Below are 22,135 nucleotides of genomic sequence, written 5' to 3' on the forward strand. Positions count from 1 at the left end.
GCTTTAGCCAAGAATTTGAAGAACAATTTCAGAAAACCATCTTTTTCACAGATCAGCAAGCCATCCTTTCAAAGGGAACTCATACATGCACATGCATGCACACACACACACATACACACACACACACTAACTTGTATTTGACTAAAGGAAATTGCAATGTCTATGCATTTCAAGGGCAAAAAAAAAAAATTCATTTACAAAAGCAAAGACCAGAACGCAAAATTAGTCATTTTGAATAGCCACATCTAAAGGGACTTCCTTTTTTCTACACCACTGATCTCATTTTTTTTTTTTTTTTGCTTTTTTGGTTTAGTGTTAAGTACTAGTATGTTGTTAAGTGGGGGAAAAAATATGAGTATTACATCAAAAGTGGTGGTGAGAAAAGATTTGTACCTGTCTGAATGCCCCACAGATCTCGGTCAATTTAGGTTAAGAACTGTTCAGTCATTTGGAGGAAAAAAAAAAAGTCAAATAATAACTGTTAAGAAAAAGAGGCTACGTCTAGAGAAAAGACGTTGAACTCTTGTCATTAACACATTAAAGTCTTACAAAATACACAGAATTTTTCCTTCCATATCTGCTAGCTTCCAGCAACCCCGATTATTTAAATCCAAAACAATGGAACAAGCAGTCCCTTGTTTCAAACTGACATTACTTTTTTTTTTTTAAGTCGGCTGGGGAGGCTGGGGGCCCGCTAAGGGAAAGAGTAAAATTAGCTGAAAATCAAACAACAGCCTCTCACCCCAACAGGAAAATACACCACCAACTAGTTGTATATACTGTATGCTCCCCACCACCATCCCCTCTTGCACTCACGGGTTCGCCTAAGTCACTTGCCCCTGGATTTTACACGCTGATACATTTCAGGCAATTAAAGAAGAAATAACCAGCGCCTGCACAGACAACCAAGACCATCCCATCCCACCCAGAAAGAATAAAAGATTTCTCCCCCAATGCCTGAGCAAGAAAACCTCTGCTTACTTAACCTGCATGCACTGGAAAAGAGCAATTAAAAGTTGCAGATGAACTGCACCTCCAGGATGTTTTAAGCCTTCTGATTATTAATTCTGGAGACTCAAGGCTGGTCCGTAATTCCCAGGAATCCCATCCCCTCCACACTTCCAGGAGAGAGAGAGAAAAGAGAAAAATAGCTAGTTTGGATAGAAAACTGCCTGGAAACACAATGCCCAGATATTTCTTTTCCCCAAGTGCCCTTCCTATTTGACTTTTAACCAAGAACATCTAACCCCTCTAAGACTATATAACCAGCATGCACAAGACTCTGGGTCTACAGCTGAGGACCATCACACAGCAATTCAAGAATCATGCAATCATTAGAAAGGACTTTTCCTTCAGCTTTTTACTTTCATTCAAAATACCAAACTGGTCCAGGCTTGTAAGAAATATTTCATCCCCAAGACACAAACATCTTTCCTCTTCCAGATCACAAAAGAGGGAATATCAAAATCCAAACACCATGCTTCCCTAAATCTGCAATTAATTTCTTTAAAAATGGGGGGGCGGGGGAGGGAGGGAATGGTTAGCAGCTTTATATAAGCACTCACCTAAAACAGGCAGAGTCATCGGGAGCTAAGCTATTTATGCAGGATTCTTAAAATGGCGTCTGGCAACACTGCCTCATTCCTGTATTGAAGCTAAAATGGTAGCAGTTTGTTCAATAGCTGTAGCTCTGGCTTAAGCAGCCCTGCTAGTTTCAAAGCCACCTTCCTAAATATCAGAACTAGGAAAAAGCTCAACCAAAGGACACCAACAACCCAACGTTTAGAGGCTTAAAAAAAATCTGCAGTGACAGGGGGAGTTTGTGAAGTCACAGGTTCCTAAGGAAAACCCTTCTCTTTCAGATCCTGAGCCTTCAACGTGAGGCTCTACAGTGAGGCCCCCTTACCCTCAAATTAGGTGGGTGGAAGGTTAGGCATCAGGCAGCCCTGTGGCATAAAGTGCAGACAGACAGGTGTCTGTGCAGACAACAAAAATCTTAAAAGGGCGCAGGCTAGGGAGGGGGAAGGAAGCCCATTCCTCCTTGCTGGTAGATTAGAAACCAGCCTGGCATCTCTACCAAAGAGGAGCTGGGGAAAATGAAAAGCGCTTCCAGGGCAGCAGGCATCTGAAGGGCTGTACCCCAGTCTGAGGCCAAAGGAAAATAAAAAGGCTGTTTAATAAGCCTGGAAACGGCCCCCCAACACCCAGCCAGTCCTAAGTTAACATCAAGGAAAGACAATCCGAGCCTGCAGAGGAGAAACAACAGGAAAGCCTCCCCCCTTAGCCAAGGCGCAGGAGAATACTCACAAATTAATTTTTGTGCACCCCCAAAAGAGCCCTCAAAATTAACCATGGGTTTGGAAAAACCTGCTTTCACAGGCCGAGCTAAGAGCCTCATAGTGGATAATGTAATTTACGGTTACAGGTCTGAGCATGGCCTCAGAGTTTTCAAGGTGACTGTTTTGGAGCTCCAGGAGAGAAAGGAGGGCAGAGTGCCCAACGCTGTGCCAGGGCGAGGACAGGCGGGCGGCTGGCTCCTGGCCGGCCGGTAGGTAGGTAATCTTGATGAGGAGGGACAGGCTGGCAGCCCAGCTCGCTGCACTGCTGAAATGGCTCCTGCCTGCTTGTTTATCAGTAAGCAGAGTGGGGCGGAGGGGGAAGGGCGGCCATAGCCTTAGCAACCTGAAGCCAAGGGTGAATCCTTACTTGTTTCTGCCTTTGCAAGCAAGGCAAGGGTTGGCTTGCTACACTGACTCCCTTCCTCCTTCTCTGTGGTGGGGTGATCAAGGCACTTTTGCAGGTATCTTTCTTTTCAGGGTCAAACCAGAGGCAAAGCCAGACCTAGGGCTTCCCAGCTGACAAATGTTTGTGGCCTCTGCCCAGGAGAGAGAAGGGGGAAAGGAGGCAAGAGAAACAAAGAGATCACACACATGTGAAGTGGCTGGACTTTGCAAAAAAGAAAAACCTACCTTTGCCTTCAGGTTTTTCTGTGTTGCTGTCACCCAGCTTTCTGAAAGAGTGACTCATCCCCCCCACCTCTCCTGTTTAAGACCTGAAGCCATTTCCCCACTGTTCTCCCCGGGTAGGAAAAAGGGGAATGTTTTGTTTAAAAGAAAAGGGGTAACAAGAAAGAAAGAAAGAAAAAAAAAAAGCTATTGTTTTCATCTCTAATTTTTAATCCAGGAGGTCCCATTGTTGCTTTTCTTTCTGACTCAAATCTTTGAGCTGTTAATTATAAAAGTAACTAGACACAGCTTCAGCAGGCAAACCATGTTTCTGCGCAGCAATTAGAAAAACTCTGTAGAAAGTTTACTGAGTGATTATATATAATTAATTCTTAGTTACAGTCAGAACACTGACCATTTTCTGGAGCTAATAAAAGCAGTTACTCCCCCTCCCCCACACAAATGCCACTTAATTTCCCAAAGCAGAAAGTGAATCCATCCTGGAGGGTCTTGAAGGGAAAAAAAAAAAAGAGAGAGAGGAATCAAAAGCTCCAGTGTGTCTGTGTTTGTTCCTTGCAGCTGTGCATCCTCTTTGGGGATTGAGGAGGCAGAAGGAAAAAGGAAAACAGCCCAACAGTTCTGTTCCTCCCTCTGCAATTTACAAATGTGGCAGAGAGAACCCGTCTACCTTGATGTAAAAAAGAAAAAGAGGGGGGAGGGAGATGCCCTAGGCATGGAACCTAGGAGATGCTTCAGCTCAGCGGACCTGCTTCTCCTAAAAGGAACAAAGGTGGTAGAAATTTCCAGAAGGCCTGATCTGGGTCCAGCCACTGCAATTGTCAATCTGTAACCTTTCCTCCAAGTCTATTGGTTCAAAAGCTGGAAAGAGAAAGCCCATTGGGCTGCACCGTGAGCCAGCCCTGCTGCCTCTTACCTAGTCCTGCTGCAATGCAGACATTTATTTACCCCCACCCCCCACCCCGAGTGAAAACTGGAAAACAACACTACTTTGAGAGCAATTAACTTTTTACAGACTCATGTCTGGTGCTTGGCCACAGTACCAGAGGCAAGAGGCTGGCTTGGTCCAGGGCTGAGAACTTGCTGGGGCTGCACATCTGAAAACAGATCTTGGCTTTGCAAACCTGTGGGAGCCATTTTAATGCAAGCTTTTGGAGGACAAATGCCCGGCCCTTAGGTTGCCTTCCACCCCAACAAATACATCATTTATGCAAACACTGACGGCAAGAAATCAGCAGTCTTGTGTTTAGATACTGCTCCTATGAACCTCAATATGTAATTTTCATTTACAGCCAGGAGATAAGAACAAAGAAAAGAGCTAAAGTGTCTGAACTTTCTGGTGTGGGGTAGAAGCACACGGTTCTAAGTATGTTGCATCATTAAGGGCCTGTCTCTTTACTCTGAGAAGCTGGCCTTACACAGACTTTTAAAAGTCTTACACAGACGTTTCTCAAGCTTAGAATGAGGTACATTCCTCGTTATTAAATGACCCTTTTCCAAAGGGTTTTCAAAGGTGGGTTGCTGAACACCACTTTAAAAGAAAGATTATTGACCCCATAAAGTTGGCATAATACAGCAACTGAATATACTTCCAGCTTTTACAGTCCTGGATTGGTCTCCAGGCTGGAAATGTATGAAGTGAACGTCTAGGGAAATTCTGAAGCGAACGCTAAACAAGAAGCTACTTTTTTCACTCTGAAGTTCTAGCTGCAGCCTTGAGAGATCAAGGGGAAATGTAAAAAGTGAGAAATAAATCAGAAGTAAAGGCAGACGTGCATACAGATGTGTGGGGCAGGCTTGGAAAAAGGCCGGGTCTGGGATGTACTGAATCCTGAATCAGACCAAGTTTGGCGGTGGGTGGGATTTTTACAGACATGTTAAGTATCTTAAAACATAAGTACTGACACCACCCCCCACACACACACACCACCACCACCCCCGAGCTCCTCCCCCCCACCCCCTGCCTTTAAGGCTCTGTGACTCTTAACATCAAGCAGTTTCCTTATATTTCACAAGCAGATTACCTCCCCAGAGTTTTCTACTTAATATCCAAACAAACCCAATTCAAGGTCTCCAGTCAAGTCACAATGAACTGAACAGTTTCTCCCTGTCTGAGGGTAAACAGGAAGTATAATCTTCAATCCTAGCCCCAGGTTATCAGGAAAAACAGTGGATTCAAACAGTCACCTGAAATCAAGACTCTATTTAAAAGCCCTCCTTGGGTTCCTGCTCATAAAAAAAAGCCCCCAACGGCTGGAGCCAAGACCCCCCTGTTACAAACAGACCCCAAATGTTCGCCAAACTCTTTATACATGGTCACAGAAATGGATTGCTTTACTTACCCAACAAATGTTCAAGCAACCGTCTCATTTTTCCACAGTTAAGAAGAGAGAACAGGCTGGCAGATTTGGGACTTGATCAAAAAGGAAATTTTTTTAAACAGTTACACGGGATTATTAAAAACACACACACAACAACAACAACACAACCCAACCACTGAATATGGAATGCTGTCATGAGCCACAGACGTGATTTTATTTCCTCTCCACTCTATCACACAGGAGGACAGAGGATGATACAATGTAAAAGAAGGAAAGGAGAATGAAAAAGCAGGAGAAAGGATACATGAGTTCACTGAAAACCATGCAAGAGGAGAAAACTAAGGGATTCAAAAGACTCCTCAGATTTATTGCAGGATGTTGTCCAACATCTCTCCCCCCACAACCTCCTACACTCCCCCCCACCCCCAATCCCCATCCCTACTCCAAAAACTTCCTCCAAAGCCTAGAAAACACTTTCAGAAACATTTGCTGGCTATAGGCTGGCTTTGCAGAAGAACACTCTGTATCAACAGAAGTCAGGAAAAAAGGCTGAACATTGTAGTTTCAAGTGAAGAAACCCTGCAGGAAGAGAAAAGACCATAGGGAGACACCACCACCCACCTAGGCCCCAGGACCTAGGATCTGTCCTTAGCACTGCTTTTGTGCTGAGGCCTTTGGTTCTTTTTCAAACACACGTCCTCTCTGGTCAGCACTGAGTCCAGCTTCCCAGCACCTCTTTGGAGGTAAACTTGCCTGCTTTGCTGTCTGCCATGAGCTCTCCTTGGAGGGGAGCCTGCTTGCTTACCTTCCATTTTCTTTCCCCAGCAGGCATGTGACACAAGAGAAGACAATAGTGCAGGGGGGGTGGGAACTGCTCAGAGAGAGAGAGAAAGAGAGAGAGGAGGGAGGAAGAAAAAAAAAAAAGCTTCTTTTTTGGCAATACCAGGATCTAGCTTCACACTCTTCTAGAAACACCATGTCCTGGTGGAAGAAAAGGTGTGCCAGGCCCTTGCCAGTTTGCAAAATCGAGCTCTGGCTAATGGCTACTTAGCCATGTGACCCAAGAAAGCAAAAAAAAAAAAAAAAAAAATTATCTCTAAACAGTTCCAAGTTAACCTAAGTGCTGTGGGGGTGAGTGTGGCACGGCCAGCCACAAGAAATCACACGGCTCGCCCACAAATGCGGATGTCTCAGAGGGAGGGGGAGAAAAGATGGTTAAAAAGTCGAGCTTACCTCTGTGGATGCATTGTTAACACTGTGTAATGTCAATACTTATAAAACATGGAGGACAGGCTCCTAGTTCTCACAGAAAAAGGGTTTGGCACTTCGGCTTGATGATCTGGCCGCCTCATGAAAGCGCACCCCCGATTGGCTGCCCCGGCAAATCGGAGTGTAAGGCGGCCCCGGATTGGCTGAGACACTTCCTGAGCGATTATCTTTGTGAGGCTCTGGTGAGCAAGAGAGCCATCCTGTGCATAGAGAAAGACAGGCTAAGCTAGGCCTTTTGCAGCAAGAAAAACTGAGGAAAGGGGCCCCCAGACGCCCTTCTCCCACACCCTGACTAGATTTCCCGGCGCGGGCGAACCAGTGCAGCCAGCCTGACCTGCTCCAGCAAAGCCTGAGGCCCGCAGGCCACGGGCAAGAGAGTTTTGGGGGGTGAGCTGGTAGGACTCAACCTCATCTGCCCCCTCAGAAACGGCTCTCTCTCCCTGGGAGGAAGGCTGACCCTTTTCTGGAACAATCCAGCAGAATGTTCTGCCCCCCACCCCATCCGCGGGGGGCAGGGTGGGGAGTGATGGCTATAAGGAGGGGAGGCCCAGGAAAAGGGCCCAGGGGCAAGAGAAAGAGGCTGGAGGCAGGCCTCTGAGCAAACCAGACAGGCCAGGAGAGCCCCCACCCCCACCCCGAAATTGCCCCAGAGCAGCCCTGGGCTTCTCAGAGGCCAGAGGACTCAGGCTGCCAGGGGAGGAGGGCAACCGAGTGGTCAAAGTTTGCATCGTCATTGTCCGAATGCCTCCTCTGGACAAAGCAGACCAGGGAGGCCACTTGTTCCCCGGCCCAGAATCTAACCTCTCACCACCCCCACCGCCCCCGCCAGCCAGAACTCAAAGGAAAAACCAAAATGGTTTCCAGCCTCCCTGCCAGGATGCCAGGGCCCCCACCCCCACCCCAACCTCCGTCCTTACCCTAAGAAAAGCCAAAGGCGCTCCTAGCAGGCCACATGCCTACATCTACAAACTTCCCTTCCCCTCCCCGGCCCCCTCCCCCACGGCTGAGGCCTGCTAAACCTGTCAGTTAAACAAAAATCTGACTTCCGTATTAGTCTGCGATGGCTTCAGCTTCCTGCCTATTAACCCTCTCTCGGACTCTGGGCCTGGCTGGGAAGAACTAGGCCCTGAGATCGCAGAAAAGGCCTGTGGAAAAATACCAGCGGCAGCTCCCCCGGCAGATGCAGAAAGAGAGAGAGAGAGAGAGAGAGTGAGCCGCTGTCTCTCTCGCCTTGGCTTCCCAAGGAGGCGTGTACCTTCTGAATCCAGGGCACAGGCAGTGCCTCCCGGGCTGAGAAGCCATTTAAATCCAGAGGGAGAAAGAAAGATGTCAAACTCAGCCCGGGAACAAGAACCCCCATTATTAGTCAGGCCTACACCCACTGCCTAGACCTTCCTGCCACAATCAGCCTTGTATGGTGGTGCTCAAGAGACTGGGCCCTCGGTGGGCAGACAGATCCCATGAGCTTTATTAAGGACTCTTGCTTAAATTTATTTCCACAGAGAACGGCTTCTTCAGGTCCCCGAAGGCAGACTGAACGGCTGTTTCACCCTCAGCCCTACCTTGGCAGTCCTCCCCACCACCACCTCCACCGTATCTGTGGCCCTGCTCCCCAGTAAAATATTAACTAGAGTTTCAGAACCGCTTATAATTCCACCCATCGCAACAGTATTAGGAGGTCTGTGCCTGTTTCCTCTGTCGGGCTGCCTTTGTCGTGGGTCTGTAGCCTGAGGAAGAAAAAGCAGATCCAAAAAAGGATCTTAAAACATTGGGTGCTCGCTTGCTTCTTCTTTTTTTCTTTTTTAAGACAAGGTGCTTAATGAACAAGGTTTTTAAAAAAAAAAAAAAACAAACACAGCAAGCTGGAACAACAGAAACTAAACACCATTCTTCAGAAGCTGGAGAAATCTTCCAGAGGTGACGCAGCCGTATGCCACGGGGTAAAAACCATAGCCCAGGAAAGTCTCCCCTTCTCCTCCTAAAATTAGGACTTGCGGGCTTTCTCCATCCCACCCCGTGCGGTGCCACAAAGAAAATGGTGGAGCTGAGGGCCTGCTCGCCCTGCCCCCGCCCCCCCCTCGCCCCCATGGACAACAGATGCCCACCGCATATACATAAATTCTCCCTGGCTGGAAATCTCCTATGAAGACAGGAACAAGCCAGGAATCCAAACCAGCACACTGCATACCGCAGGGGCAGAGCCCAGGCTGTATGAAAAGGGAGGGGATTTTGTGGCTGCTGTCATTGCATTTTAGGCTGAAGAGGCCAAGATGCAGGGAGGGACACCTCCACAGAGGTCTAGCACTCAGGACAACAGGCTGGGCCTCACCAGCAGGGAGGGGCCCCCTCTTCCTGGGGGTGGAACTGGGTACCGGGAGACCAAAGAGAGGGCGGGGGACGGGGGGTGGGGGACTGGGCCAGGAGGCCAGAGCTAATCGGACTGTGCTCTCCCTCCCGGCAGTGTGGGCAGGGGCCCCCCACCGCCATCCCTTAAGGAATACTATCTGTGTCTGTGGGTGCTGCTTTGGTGGGGGAGACGAGTAGGACGACGCGTTTGTGGCGGATCTCCCAAACAGCTCACTTCCCAAGCCGATGAGGAAATAAAATACAGCGCTGGTTCCCCTGGTGGATTTTAACCCGGGATTAAAGCTGGTTGCATAAGCAGCTGCAGCATCCTCCCCCTCCCCCCTCCCCCCCGCCCCGATCACTTGATCACTTGAAATGTTTTCTGGGGCAAAGAGCAGGAAGCTGCCGGCTTATTCTGGCAGCTCCGCTCTGTTTGAGGAATGCTGCTGGCATTCGAGTAGGTCTGAGGTTATCTGGAAAACAGCAATTCGGCTGGGGACAGAGACAAAGGTATGGTGGCAGATGGAATCCTGGGAGGGACTCGGATGGAAAAAGGAAGCCCAGGGCAGGCCTACTAAGGGCCAGTTCCTGGGGTTTGATGGAATGTGGCTGATAAGCCGGGAATAAAGAAAACCAAATGCTGCTGGCTTCAATCGAGAGATTACCCAGTGGGCCCCTCTCAAACCCCCCACTGCAGAGTAATCTCAGCAGCTTCTGCATGCTCGCCCTGGGCCTGGCGCTGCTAAATCAGCATTTTACACAGACTGACTCCATGAAGTACGGAGCATTGTTTGAGAGCTGGAACTGAGCCCAGAGAAGTGAAGTGAACTGCCCAAGGTCACACAGCAAGCCAGTGCTAGAGGTCAGATTTCCAACCCAGTGAAGACGTCATATCCCTAAAACCTGTACTTTTGCCTGCCTCTAAAGAAAAGAAAAAAGCCGAACCAAGCAGAGCAGAAACAAGGCTAAAATCTACCAACAGTGACTGCGTGCTCTCTGTTTGCTTTCAGGAGTTTGACTTCTTTGAGAATGTTTCAAGTACTGAATAATGAAACTGGGAGACCTTTAGGTCGGAATCATTCTAAGGCTCAGAGAAAGCTCCTCTCTCCCTACAAACCTCCAGCAAGATGTCCAGGGTGACACTTTGCCAACTCTAAAATCAGAAACATAAAAATCCCTGGAAATCAGCTTTTCTCTAAAGGGTGGTTTTGCCCTCCAGGGGATAGGTAGCAATGTCTGGAGACTTTCGGGCGGTCACAGTGTGGGGAGAGAGGTGCTCTTGGCATCCCAGTGGGTAGAGACTTGGGATGTGGCTAAATAACCTACCGCGTACAGGACAGCCCCCAACAAGGACTTACGTGATCTAACCGTCCACTGCACCAAGGTGGGAAACCTTGGCTTAAAGGAAAGGAAGAAAAATCTAGCCACTGTGCCTCTGGATAGCAAAGCCAGCACAGGCCTAAACAAGCAGGTTTCGTGGTGATACGAATAAGCCATGAGCTAGTAAGAATCGATGAAACCGTGTCGCTTTTAATAGTTCCAGGAGACAGAATCTGGGGATAGAATCTGGCTGAAGGAAGCCAGAGTGTCTCAGTGACAAAGCTGAGGGCCTCCGAGGAGAGCAATGGGTTGACCTCAGCCCCCCTCCCCAGGCTTCTTCCTGGCCCAGGCCTGGCCCCACTGAAATGGCCCGCAGCCAGGCCAGCAGCAGGAGCGACCGCCTCTGCAAGCTGCATCCCAAGATAGTCTGTTGGGCTGACTATGAAAATAAGCACCCTTGGAGTTATCTGCCTCCAGCGAGCAGCAGGCCTCCCTGTCTGTTACGTGAAACGGCCGGGACCGAGGCCGGGAAATGTCTTAAATATCTTGTTTTATTTTGTTCCTTTTTGGCCAGTTGAAACCAAGGCCAACTTCGGGCACGGAATCAGAAAAGCTCACCTTCAGAGCATGAAGCTGACTGAGTCATGTTACAGCCGTAAAGAGGCAATTAGGATTCGGTCCCCTACCTCAGAGAAGAGGGGTCCTCTAGAAGGTTTTCTTCGTTTTGTTTTGTTCTGTTTTCTTCTTCTTTCTAGGAGGGATTGGCAGGATTACGCTAATGAAAGGAGGAGGGAAGGAAGGGCAGGTGGAGAGGGGGGAGGGGATGGTACTTGACCATCAGGCAGATGGTGGCAGTGTGGGTGGGCAGAGATGTAATGGATGCAAGAAAACAAAAAATCAAAATCAGGAAGATTCAGGACCTCCCCTGACCTGCTCTTTTTATTTCTAGCAATGACCATTATGGGAAGAAGAGCACATATTTATATGCTCTCCGTCTCCCACTAGACCAGTGCCAGTGTCTGGAGACATTTTAGGTTGTCACACCTGGAGGAAGGGAGACGATGCTACTGCATCGAGAGGGTAAAGATCAGGGATGCTGCTAGGTGTCCCAGAGTGCCCAGGACAGGCCCCCACAGCAGAGAGCTAGCCAGCCCCAGAGTCTCCAGGGCTGACGGTGAGAAACCCTACATTAGCCTTAGAGCTTCTACAGGGCAAAGATCTGGCCTGAATCCTTCACCATTGTCCCCCAGAGTCTAACACTGTGATCGATATGGATTAGAGCTCAATTAAACATCATCTCCCACCTGGGCAGCTGCACTTGTCTCCTACCTGAGCACCTGCTTCTGCCCTTGAAACGCTTGTGCACGCACGCAAACACATACACACACACACACACACACACATAGACCCTTTAAAAACAAGTCAGATCTCATCCCTCCTCTGCTCAAAATCCATCAATGGCTCCCAACTCATAGTAAAAGCCCGAAGACTAAATACGGCCCACGGGCCTCCCCGGAACATCAATGCCCTTGGCATCTCTGACTTCATACATCTCCTTCTCTGTTCCTTGGCTCACTCTGTTCTAGCCTCTGTCCATCTGTTCTTTCCAGGGCCTGACTCCGAACCTCCCTCCTCTGGGCCTTTGCACTTGATCTTCCCAAGCTCCCAATCGGACGACCTCCCAACTTCCCCAAACCATCCAAAGCAGCCATTCCCCTCCTCTGCCTGCATGTGGCTGCTCTTCCTTCCTGCCTTCTTGTCGGTTTCAGAAAGAAGGTGCCATTCCCACACCCATCACCGCATCTCCCCCAGCCCTCCTCCTTCTATCAGATGCCCTCTGATCCGAGCCCTGGCTCCACAGCCTTTCTCTCACGTCTTTAACCTTTTTCCTCTCTTTCCCACATCAAGAGGGAGAATGGTGCAGTGGTTGAGTGTGTGGCTGCTGGCATCAGGCTGTCTGTGAATGCACCTGCCCTGCTTGCCAGCTGGGCAGTCTTGCCTGAGCAACAAAATTCTCTGTGCCTTGATTTCCTCATCTGTACAACGGGCACAATTGTAATGCCTACCTGGAGACATTGAATGGACCCGCCCCATCAAGACTTGCAGCAACACAGCACTCACTTGTTTGCTGTTCCTATTTCCCTCTCTACTCACTCTAAAAAGGATATTTCCTGGATGGTTCCCACTCAGTTTTCTTTCTTCTTTCACCATAAATTTTCCAAAGGAGGAAAATGATAAATAACTGATACCTACCATGTTCCAAGTACTATGTCAGGTACTGTTCTAAGCAATTTACATGAACTAACCCATTTACCTACACAACTCTGTAAGGTAGCGTTAGAATCATCAACCCATTTCCTAGATGATGAAACTGAGGTAGGAACAATCAACAGTCCTATTCTAAGAAAACTTCCAGTTTCTTCTGCCTCACTACTCACCAACTCCTTAATGCCTTTCAATTAGCTATTTACTCAGAAGACACCATGCTATCAATAAGGGAGTGATTAAATAAACATGGTCCTTCCACACAACAGAATACTATGCAGCTGTGAAAAAAGAATCTGGGACTAAAAATAAACATAAACAGATGAATAAATACAGAGAAGAAACTGTTGGTTGCCAGAGGGGAGTGGGATGAGAGGGGTTGGACAAAACAGAGGAAGGAGATTAAGAGGTACACACTCAGAGCGCCAAAGAATTGATGCTTTTGAACTGTGGTGTTGGAGAAGACTCTTGAGAATCCCTTGGACTGCAAGGAGATCCAACTAGTCAATCCTAAAGGAAATCAGTCCTGAATATTCAATTGAAGAACTGATGCTAAAGTTGAAACTCCAATACTTTGGCCACCTGATGCGAAGAACCGACTCATTGGAAAAGATCCTCATGCTGGGAAAGATTGAGGGCAGGAGAAGAAGGGGATGACAGAGGATGAGATGGTTGGATGGCATCACCAACGCGATGGACACGATTTTGAGTAAACTCCGGGAGCTGGTGGACAGGGAAGCCTGGTGGGCGTGCTACAGTCCGTGGGGTCGCAAAGGGTCGCAAAGAGTCGCAAAGAGTCGGACACGACTGAGCCACTGAACTGAACTGACTCCCACTTATAAAATAAATCACAGAACTGTAGTGTACAGCATAGGGAATAAAGTCAATTTTGCAATAACTTTGTATGGTGACAGTGACTAATCATGATCAATTCATAATGCATATAAATGTATACCTGAAACTAATAAAATATCAGCTATACTGCAATAAAAATAATAATGGTGTGGGGGTTTTTGCAATTTGTTTTTTGACCACGCCTTATGGCTTGCTGTGTCTTAGTTCCCCAACAAGGGCTTGAACCCAGGCTGCCACAGTGGAAGTGCCGAGTCCTAACCAGTGGACTGTCGACTGTCAGGGAATTCCCAATGTTTTTAATCTTAAAAAAATAATAATCTGGGAACCCTTTTATGGAACACAATCTAAGACATATTGTTGAGTTTAAAAAACACAAGACCAGAACATGGAATATATAAAGTCATTTGTTGTTTTTTTTAATAAGCAAACCTGTGTGAGTGTCTCTTTAGCATGTCTGCTTATTACGCATAGAATTTCTTGGAAGCATACTTAAGAAATTGCTAGCAATGTTTGCCTCCAAGGGGTCCTGGGTGGCTGGGGGTCAGGAGTAGGGAGGAGACTTTACCATTGTATCTTTTTTTTTTAATTGAAGTATAGTTGATTTACAATGTTGTGTTCACCACTATATCTTCTGAATTTCAACCATGCGAATGTATTACTTCTTCAAAACTAAATTAATAAATGTAACATGAGGAAAGTTGTTAAAGACTGGAAAAGGGGCAAAAAAAAAGATTAATGTGTAGCCTGCCTAGCTTCCCCATTGGGTTACCCGTACCTTTCATTGCTTTGGCACTATTTTACAACTCTGCAACTTGTAGAAGACGAATAGTTATGCAAATGATGCTGTCCATGGAAATGCAAATGGAACCCCTGGAATGAAATTGATTATTGCCCGGTGGATACTGAACTGCCGGTTTTTGCATCTATTTGTAAATTGAGCATTCCTTCCTTAGATGTGCAGTACTTCGAATCCTCCTTTGAATTTGGTCTTAACACCTTAGAAGTATCATTATTTAAATGAGTTAGATAAAATCTCTGATGTGTTCATTTTATATTTATATTATTTTTGAGCAGTGATTAAAAAAAAAAAAGTCATCAATGACCTCCAAGAATCTACTTCAACAAGCTAATTAGTATTGGGTCCATGTTTGACGCTGGACATTTCTGAGTCTCCAACCAGTGCCCTGTCCAGAGACTCCAACTCTCCATCTGCACCTCTAACTCCAGACTCTGCTCCATCTTCCTGGCTGACAGTGCTTCTCATCTGGGCTCTGGAGCCAGCTTATGGGGGGAAAGGGGTCCATTCCAAGCTCCCTCTTTGTACCTATGGAACTTGAGCAGGTGATTGCTCTCTTTGCGCCTCAGTTTCCAAGTCTGTGAAATGGGAATTATGGTCCTCGCTGCAGAGACATTAGGAGGATTAATTTAACAACAGGCACAGAGTGCAGGCTCAAGAAACCTTAGATATTTTTTTCTTTCCTCGAAACTTTTCATGTAGTCATTTCGTCCACTGCCACAGAAGATTCCGAAGGTAACTACCCAGGTCCAACCTCTTCCCTCGGCAGCAGGCATTTTCTTGCTGTGGATCCAGGCTGTCTGCAAATATGCAGGGAGCCCTAGCTCTAGCTCTGAGATTTATGGTCTGTTCCTCCCGCCTTCAAGGAGCTGACAGCTGGGCAGAGGAGGTAGGGAGCTATTAAACAAATATACTAATAACATAACAAATTGAGACTAATGCTATTAAGAAAAAGCACGGTGAGGGTATAGGCAAGTAACAAGATGGTTGGGGGAGGCCTGCTTTACACAGGTAGGGAATGCGGCTGTGACATAGGAGCTAAAGGATAAAGGAGCTGGAGCCTTCCATCAAGTGGAGTAAGCAGCAGGACAAAGGTCCTGAGGCAGGCCTGACTTGGTAGCTTGGTTTTTCAGAGGAGTAAAGAAAGTCCAAGTGTGATTGCTGTACTTGAGCGTGGAGAAGTGGGAAACAAGCTCACTACTTCCTGCCGTCCTTCCATTACTCAGGCTCAAAAATCTTCCAGAATATTCTTTATCCTTCCACATACACCCCCCAACACACACATGTAGTCCACACCATCTCCAAGTCTACCCCAAATGAGAGGCCCCTGGAACATGTACAGTCAGGACCTGAGCTGCTTGGAACGATGTCTACCACCACCAAGTGACAAAACCCAACTAATTCCCGTAACTCCCTACACTTGGCTCTTTACCTGTAAACAGTACTTCCAATCTCATACAGTTGGACTGGAGAGTAAAAGAATTAAAAGGTATGAAGGGATAAATTAGGAGTTTGGAAATGTCAGATTCAAACTACTATATAGATATAAAATAGATAAATAAGGTGCTGCTGGATAGCACAGGGAACCACATGATAGCTTACGATGAAAAAGAATATGAAAAATGATAAATGCATATGTATAACTGAATCGCTTTGCTGTACACCAGAAACTAACACAACAATGCGAATCAATCATTCCTCAACTTTAAAACCTTTATTAAAAAAAATAAAAATAAAGGGGATGAAAACACATGCCATTAAACAAAACATTCAAAATGATCTCTTTCACTGCTGTTTTCTGAGCAATTCTCTGCTAATTAAATGCAACCCTGACTCCCCCCATCAGCACCCCTTCATCGGACCCCATACCTAACCTTCCCACCCCATCACCCTCTGTTTTTCAGTGAACCTGGGAAGCCTGTCCCAAGTCTGTCCCCCTGTGGCTCCTTCTCCTGTTTCTCTTGCTTGCTGGCATAACACCCATTCTTCAAGTACTAGTTGCCACTTCACGTCCAGGAGGTCTTTTCCTGATTTCTCACCTGGGAGATTTCTAGGCCCCAAACTCCTCATGGCCCCTGCCTGTGTGAATTCTCAGAGTGGGGGCTCCTGGGGCCTCCCATTGAACAAGGCAAACTCAACTTCTAGACTCTCCCAAACCAGCTCCTCCAAAAGTCTCCTCTATCCCAGTTAACAGAATCACACCCTTTGATGACTTTGTTTCAGACCCCCACCCTTGACTCCCACTTCCACACATACCCTCCTCCAAACCATCAGCAAGCCTGGGCATCCTTCCCCCCAGGAGTGTCCTGAATCTGGCTCTTATTTGTCAACTAAGACCCTGAATCAGCACCATGGCCTCTGTTCACCCAGGGGACCTCTACAGCCTTCTCCCCAGCGGTTCCCATCCACCATCTTCCTTCTGAATCACCTGAGGACTCAGTTCTAGTGGGGCGAGAGGCCTTGCTTCACCTCCCAGAGGCTCACCCTGTGCAGTCAAGACTAGGAATCCTGTTCTGACTGGTCTCCAGGTCTCCTGTCCTGCCCTCTCTGGGCGCTTCCCCTCACAGCATCTAGAGGGATCCTATTAAAAATATCACCCGCCTGCTCAAAACTTTCCGTGAACAGCACTGGTCGCAATAGACAAAAAGTAGAAACAGCTCAACTGTCCACCGACAGATGAATAGAGGAACAAATTCAGTGCATGTACACAGTGGGTTATTCAGCTACAAAAAGTAATGAAATATGGATACATACAACAGGAATGAACCTTGAAAGCGTTATGCTAAGTGAAAGAAGCCAGATACAAGAAGCCATATTTAAATGAAAGATCCAGAAGAGGCAAACCCAGAGACAGAAAGAACACTGATGGTTGCTGGGGGCCAGAGGCGGGTGGTGGGAAATATGAGGAGGGACTGCTTAATGGGTATTGGCTCTTTCCTTGTGGGGTGATGAAAAAGTTCTGGAACTAGACAGTGGTGGTTGTACAACACTGTGAATGTACTTAATGCCACTGGATTGTACATGCTGAAAAGGGTGACGGGACTTCCCTGGTTGTCCAGCGGCTAAGACTTCATGCTCCCAGTGCCTGCGGCCTTGGTTCGACCCCTGGTCAGGGAACTAGATCCCTCATGCCACAGCTAAGACCAGAGCAGCCAACCAAATAAATAAAAGTGAACATTAAATAAAATGGGTGAAGTGGTAAATTTTGCATTATAAATATGACAATTAAAAAAAACTTTCCACAACCTTTTATGTCACCTTGGATAAAAATCCCAATCCTCCACAGCCCTCCCCTCTACTCCCACGATTTCCCACTGGCTCACTGCACTCCGGCCACCTGTCTGCCGCCCTGCTGTTTTTTAAAGCACCTTTTGCTTTTTCCTACCCATCATTTGGGGCTCGATGGTAAACTCTGCCTGCCAATGCAGGAGACTGGGGTTCGACTCCTGGGTTGGGAAGATCCCCTGGAGAAGGAAATGGCAACCCACTCCAGTATTCTTGTGTGGGAAATCCCATGGTGGGCCATAGTCCACAGGGTCGCAGAGAGTAGGACATGACTTAGTGACTAAACACCGCCAACAATCTCTCTTTTGACCTTAAAGTTTGTCAGTATTTCTGTCTTGCTCTTGAATCTCTCCTGCTGTTACAAAGTTCACAAGTGTAGAACTGTCATTTACATCATGGGTCCCCCTCTATTGAGGGAAGTCAGAGTTTGTTGAGTGACGAATTGCTTGCTTGATTGGAATGGATTCTTTACATCCACTTTCTGGCATCACACCCTGTATTCATACCTTCCCCTCTTAAATCACACCTTTTCATTCCCTGGCTCAAAACCCTCCATTGGGTTCCCATGAGTTGAGAACAGGAGTCTGCAAAGTACAGCCCAGAGACCAAATCCAGCCCACCACCTGTTTTTGTCTGGCCCATGAGCTAAAAAAGTTTTGTTACATTTTTAAATGGTTGGGAAAAAAGTCAAAAATGAAAGTAATTTGGAGAATGCATGAATTATACAAAATTTTGGAGAAGGAAATGCAACCCACTCCAGTATTCTTGCCTAGAGAATCCCATAGACAGAGGAGCCTGGCTGGCTATAATCCATAGGGCTGCATAAAGTTGGACACAACTGAAGCAACTTAGCACAGGAAATTCAAGTTTCAGTGTCTATTAAGTAATGTTTTATTGAAACACAGCCTCGGGCACACATTTGTTATCCAGGCCTGCTTTCATGCTACAATAATAGGGTCTCATAGTTACAATAGAGATTAAACATGGTCCTCAAAGTCGCTCAGTCGTGTCCGACTCTTTGCGACCCCATGGCCTATACAGTCTGTGGAATTCTCCAGGCCAGAATACTGGAGTGAGTAGCCTTTCCCTTCCCCAAGGGATCTTCCCAACCCAGGGATTGAACCCAGATCTCCTGCATTGCAGGCAGATCCTTTACCAGATGAGCCACAAGGGATGGTCCTCAAAGCCTAATTACTACCTGGTCCTTTACAGAAGAGCTTTCCCAGATGGCTGGGTGGTAAAGAATCTGCCGGCCAATGCAGGAGACGCCCATGTAGGGATGATCCCCTGGAGAAGGAAATAGCAACCCACTCCAGTATTCTTGCCTGGAAACTTCCACAGCCAGAGGAGCCTGGCAGGTTGCAGTCCGTGGGGTCACAAAGAGTCGGACACGATTGAGTGACTGAGCATGCATGCACATTTACAAAAAATCTCTGCAAATTCCCTCTCAGATGAACATCCTGCACCTGACCTGCAGAGCTCCCTCCAGACTGGTCCCTGAATCTCTGAGCTCCATGAGGCCTTTGCTCAGCACCCATCTGAGCTGGCTCCCTTACGCTTCTGGGACGCCGCCTGTTATTTCCTTCCTAGGACACAGCACAACACATAAGCACCTTAATTCTTCACTTACTTACTTTTTGCCTGTGTACAAAGGAAGGAACTCTGTGAATCTGTTCACTAATATTCCCCAGGCTAGCACAAACCTGGGGCATAGTAGTTGCTCAATAAATATTTAGCCAATGAATCGCATTTTCTTCTTACATGAAGGAGTTTCTCTGAAACATCTTCAGTAGATCAACCATGGCCCTGATTTCGATTTTGTGCCTTCTTACAACGTACAATGTCATAATTTATATACAAATAGAGAAAGTTGACCACCAGTCATTTTATCTATGGCATTATAGAGAAATATAAACAAAACAGCTTTCCCCTTCGACTGTTTATTGACTCCAGTCACCTTAAATACTTTAGGGTCCTGGAAATGTGCCACTTGCGTCTTGTCAAACTAAATCCCACCCTTTCAGGACCTTCCCACCTGGTCCTTCTGCTTCAGAGCCAGGACCAAAGGTCACCTCCTCCAGGAAGCTCTCTGGGATCAGGCCACATCCCAATAGTGACTTGCCTTCCCAACACTTACCGTATTCTAAAATTAAGTGTCGTATTTCCTTTTAAGGCAGGAAACATGTTGTTTTCATATGTACAGTTACCACCGCAGAGTCCAGAGCAGGTCAAGGATTCAAGACTCTCTCAATGTTTGTTTGAGTGACTAAAATCCCTTGAGTTTCTGTACACATTTTTTAAATAGTTTGTTACTGGGTATAAAAAGATGCTTAACCCTTGATTGACAGGGAGATTTTTGCAGAAACTGAAGCCTGTGGCTGGTGATTTGTTATGTAAGTGATATTGATACAGCTCTGGTCAATAATGTGTTAATATGTACTTGCTGAGTAACTAGAGTGACTTCTATGAGCTTTCACCTCCTTTTACAGCCACTCCCACCTCCAACTCTCATCAGAAGATACCAGCAGGGTCTGGCAGCAGCATCTTCACCTTAAAGAGCCGCTTACAGCCACTGAGTTTACTACCTCCAGGCGCTGATACAATCTTTATATCATTTAATTAATCCTCCCAATAACTCTATGCATCAGGTTCTATTATTTCTTCATTTTACAGATGAAGAAACCGAGGCAGAGAGATTAAGTAACGTACTCGTCTGAAAAAGGAAGACATTCATAAGAAAAATGAACTCTAAGCCCTCCCAACCTCAAATTTCAAGAAACAAATACTGTAGGAAAGGGAATCAAGGCAGAGAGGAAACACTCAAAAGCGATCCAAAATCAGTTTCACAGCAAAAAAAGAGGACAGTAAAGCTCCCAAAGAAATCCCAGACTTGGGCGATTTGGTCAAAACTCAATCCTCAGATGATCTCAGGCCACCAAAGCTCGTCTTTCCCAGCCAGTACTGCAAGTCCCAGACCTGGTCATCACCCTTGACCTCTCCTCTCCCACTTCCCGTCTGGGAGCTCCGCAGGATTTACCTTCTGAGCGTCTTACACTGTCGACTGCGGCCACGTAACTCCATTCTACAGAGGTGGTGGCCTACTCCAGATCCACCATTAGCTGTTATCTGGGCAGGAAGGGAACAGCCTCCCACCAGACCCCAGGCACCAGTCTGCTCCCATCCCCCACTCTCAGCAGCCAGAGGGATCTTTTGAAATTTCAATTTGGATCAGGACACACCCCCATTTCCCGCCCCCTACCTCCAAAAACCTTTCAAAGATTTCCCATTGTTCTCAAGTCAAAGTCTTTCATTCTTAACCAAGCCTTCTGGGGTCTGCGGGATTCCCTTCCCCAACTTCAGCTTAGGTCTCAGCTCCAGCCAGACCCCAGCCTTGTTGGGAGGCTCTGATACCAACAAAGCTTCTGACCCGGTTCAAATTCTGACCCTGCTATTCATTCTCTGTGTGACCTTGTGCTAGTAACATAACCCCTCTGGGCAAATGTGAATTGTAACATAGCCCATAGTGTTGACAAGAGTCAATTAGTTCCTTTCAGTTCAGTTCAGTCCTTCAGTCGTGTCCGCCTCTTTGCGACCCCGTGGACTGCAGCACGCCAGGCCTCCCTGTTCATCACCAACTCCTGGAGCTTGCTCAGATTCATGTCCATCAAGTCGGTGATGCCATCCAACCATCTCATCTCTGTCGTCCTCTTCTCTTCCCGCCTTCAATCTTTCCCAGTATCAGGGTCTTGTCAAATGAGTCAGTTCTCCGCATCAGGTGGCCAAAGTATTGGAGTTTCAGCTTCAGCATCAGTCCTTCCAATGAATATTCAGGACTGATTGCCTTTAGGATTGATCTCCTTTGCAGTCCAAGGGACTCTTAAGAGTCTTCTCCAACACCACAGTTCAAAAGCATCAATTCTTCGGTGCTCAGCTTTCCTTATAGTCCAACTCTCACATCCATACTTGACTACTGGAAAAACCATAGCTTTGACTAGACAGATCTTTGTCGGCAAAGTAATATCTCTGCTTTTTAATATGCTGTCTAGGTTGGTCACAGCTTTTCTTCCAAGGGGCAAGCGTCTTAATTTCATGGCTGCAGTCACCATCTGCAGTAATTTTGGAACCCAAAAAATAAAGTCTCTCACTGTTTCCATTGTTTCCCCATCTACTTGCTGTGAGTGATGGGACCAGATGCCATGATCTTAGTTTTTTGAATGTTGAGTTTTAAACCAACTTTTTCACTCTCCTCTTTCATTTTCATCAAGAGGCTCTTTAGTTCTTTGATTTCTACTATAAGGGTGGTGTCATCTGTGTATTTGAGATTACTGATATTTCTCCCAGCAATCTTGATTCTAGCTTGTGCTTCATCCAGCCCGGCATTTCACATGATGTACTCTGCATTTAAGTTAAAGAAGTGGGGTAACAATATATAGCCTTGATGTACTCCTTTCCCAATCTGGAACCAGTCTGTTGTTCCACGTCCAGATCTAACTGTTGCTTCTTGAACTGCATACAGATTTCTCAGGAGGCAGGTAAGGTGGTCTGGTATTCCTATCTCAAAGAGTTTTCCACAGTTGGTTGTGATCCACACAGTCAAAGGCTTTGGCATAGTCAATAAAGCAGAAATAGATGTTTTTCTGGAACTCTTTTGCTTTTTCGATGATCCAACGGATGTTGGAAATTTAATCTCTGGTTCCTCTGCCTTCTCAAATCCA

General features: G+C 46.7%; 1 protein-coding gene across 34 annotated transcripts in view; it reads right to left on the reverse strand.

Moving 5' to 3' along the window:
- Nucleotides 1-7,539, reverse strand: part of ZMYND8 (zinc finger MYND-type containing 8) — a 114,707-nt gene extending 107,168 nt beyond the window's left edge. For 19 of the 34 annotated variants that reach the window (XM_081559472.1, XM_081559465.1, XM_081559461.1 and 16 more), the window contains exons 1-2: nt 7,471-7,539; nt 6,518-6,753 (exon numbers count right to left, since the gene is read on the reverse strand). Coding sequence is in view for 17 of the 34 variants with exons in the window: in XM_081559457.1 (XP_081415583.1) it covers nt 6,518-6,531 (14 nt within the window). In the remaining 17 variants the exon portion in view is untranslated. Of the gene's footprint in view, nt 1-1,565; nt 2,641-2,706; nt 2,876-2,969; nt 3,794-5,305; nt 5,512-6,089; nt 6,313-6,517; nt 6,754-7,470 lie in introns of those variants that run through there. The other 15 variants (XM_081559463.1, XM_081559458.1, XM_081559450.1 and 12 more) reach the window with 10 other exon arrangements.
- Between the last annotated feature and the right edge of the window lie 14,596 nt (nt 7,540-22,135).

Source organism: Giraffa tippelskirchi, chromosome 13 (genome assembly GCF_054371585.1).
Source record: "Giraffa tippelskirchi isolate mGirTip1 chromosome 13, T2T-mGirTip1v1.2.pri, whole genome shotgun sequence".
Taxonomy (NCBI): domain Eukaryota; kingdom Metazoa; phylum Chordata; class Mammalia; order Artiodactyla; family Giraffidae; genus Giraffa; species Giraffa tippelskirchi.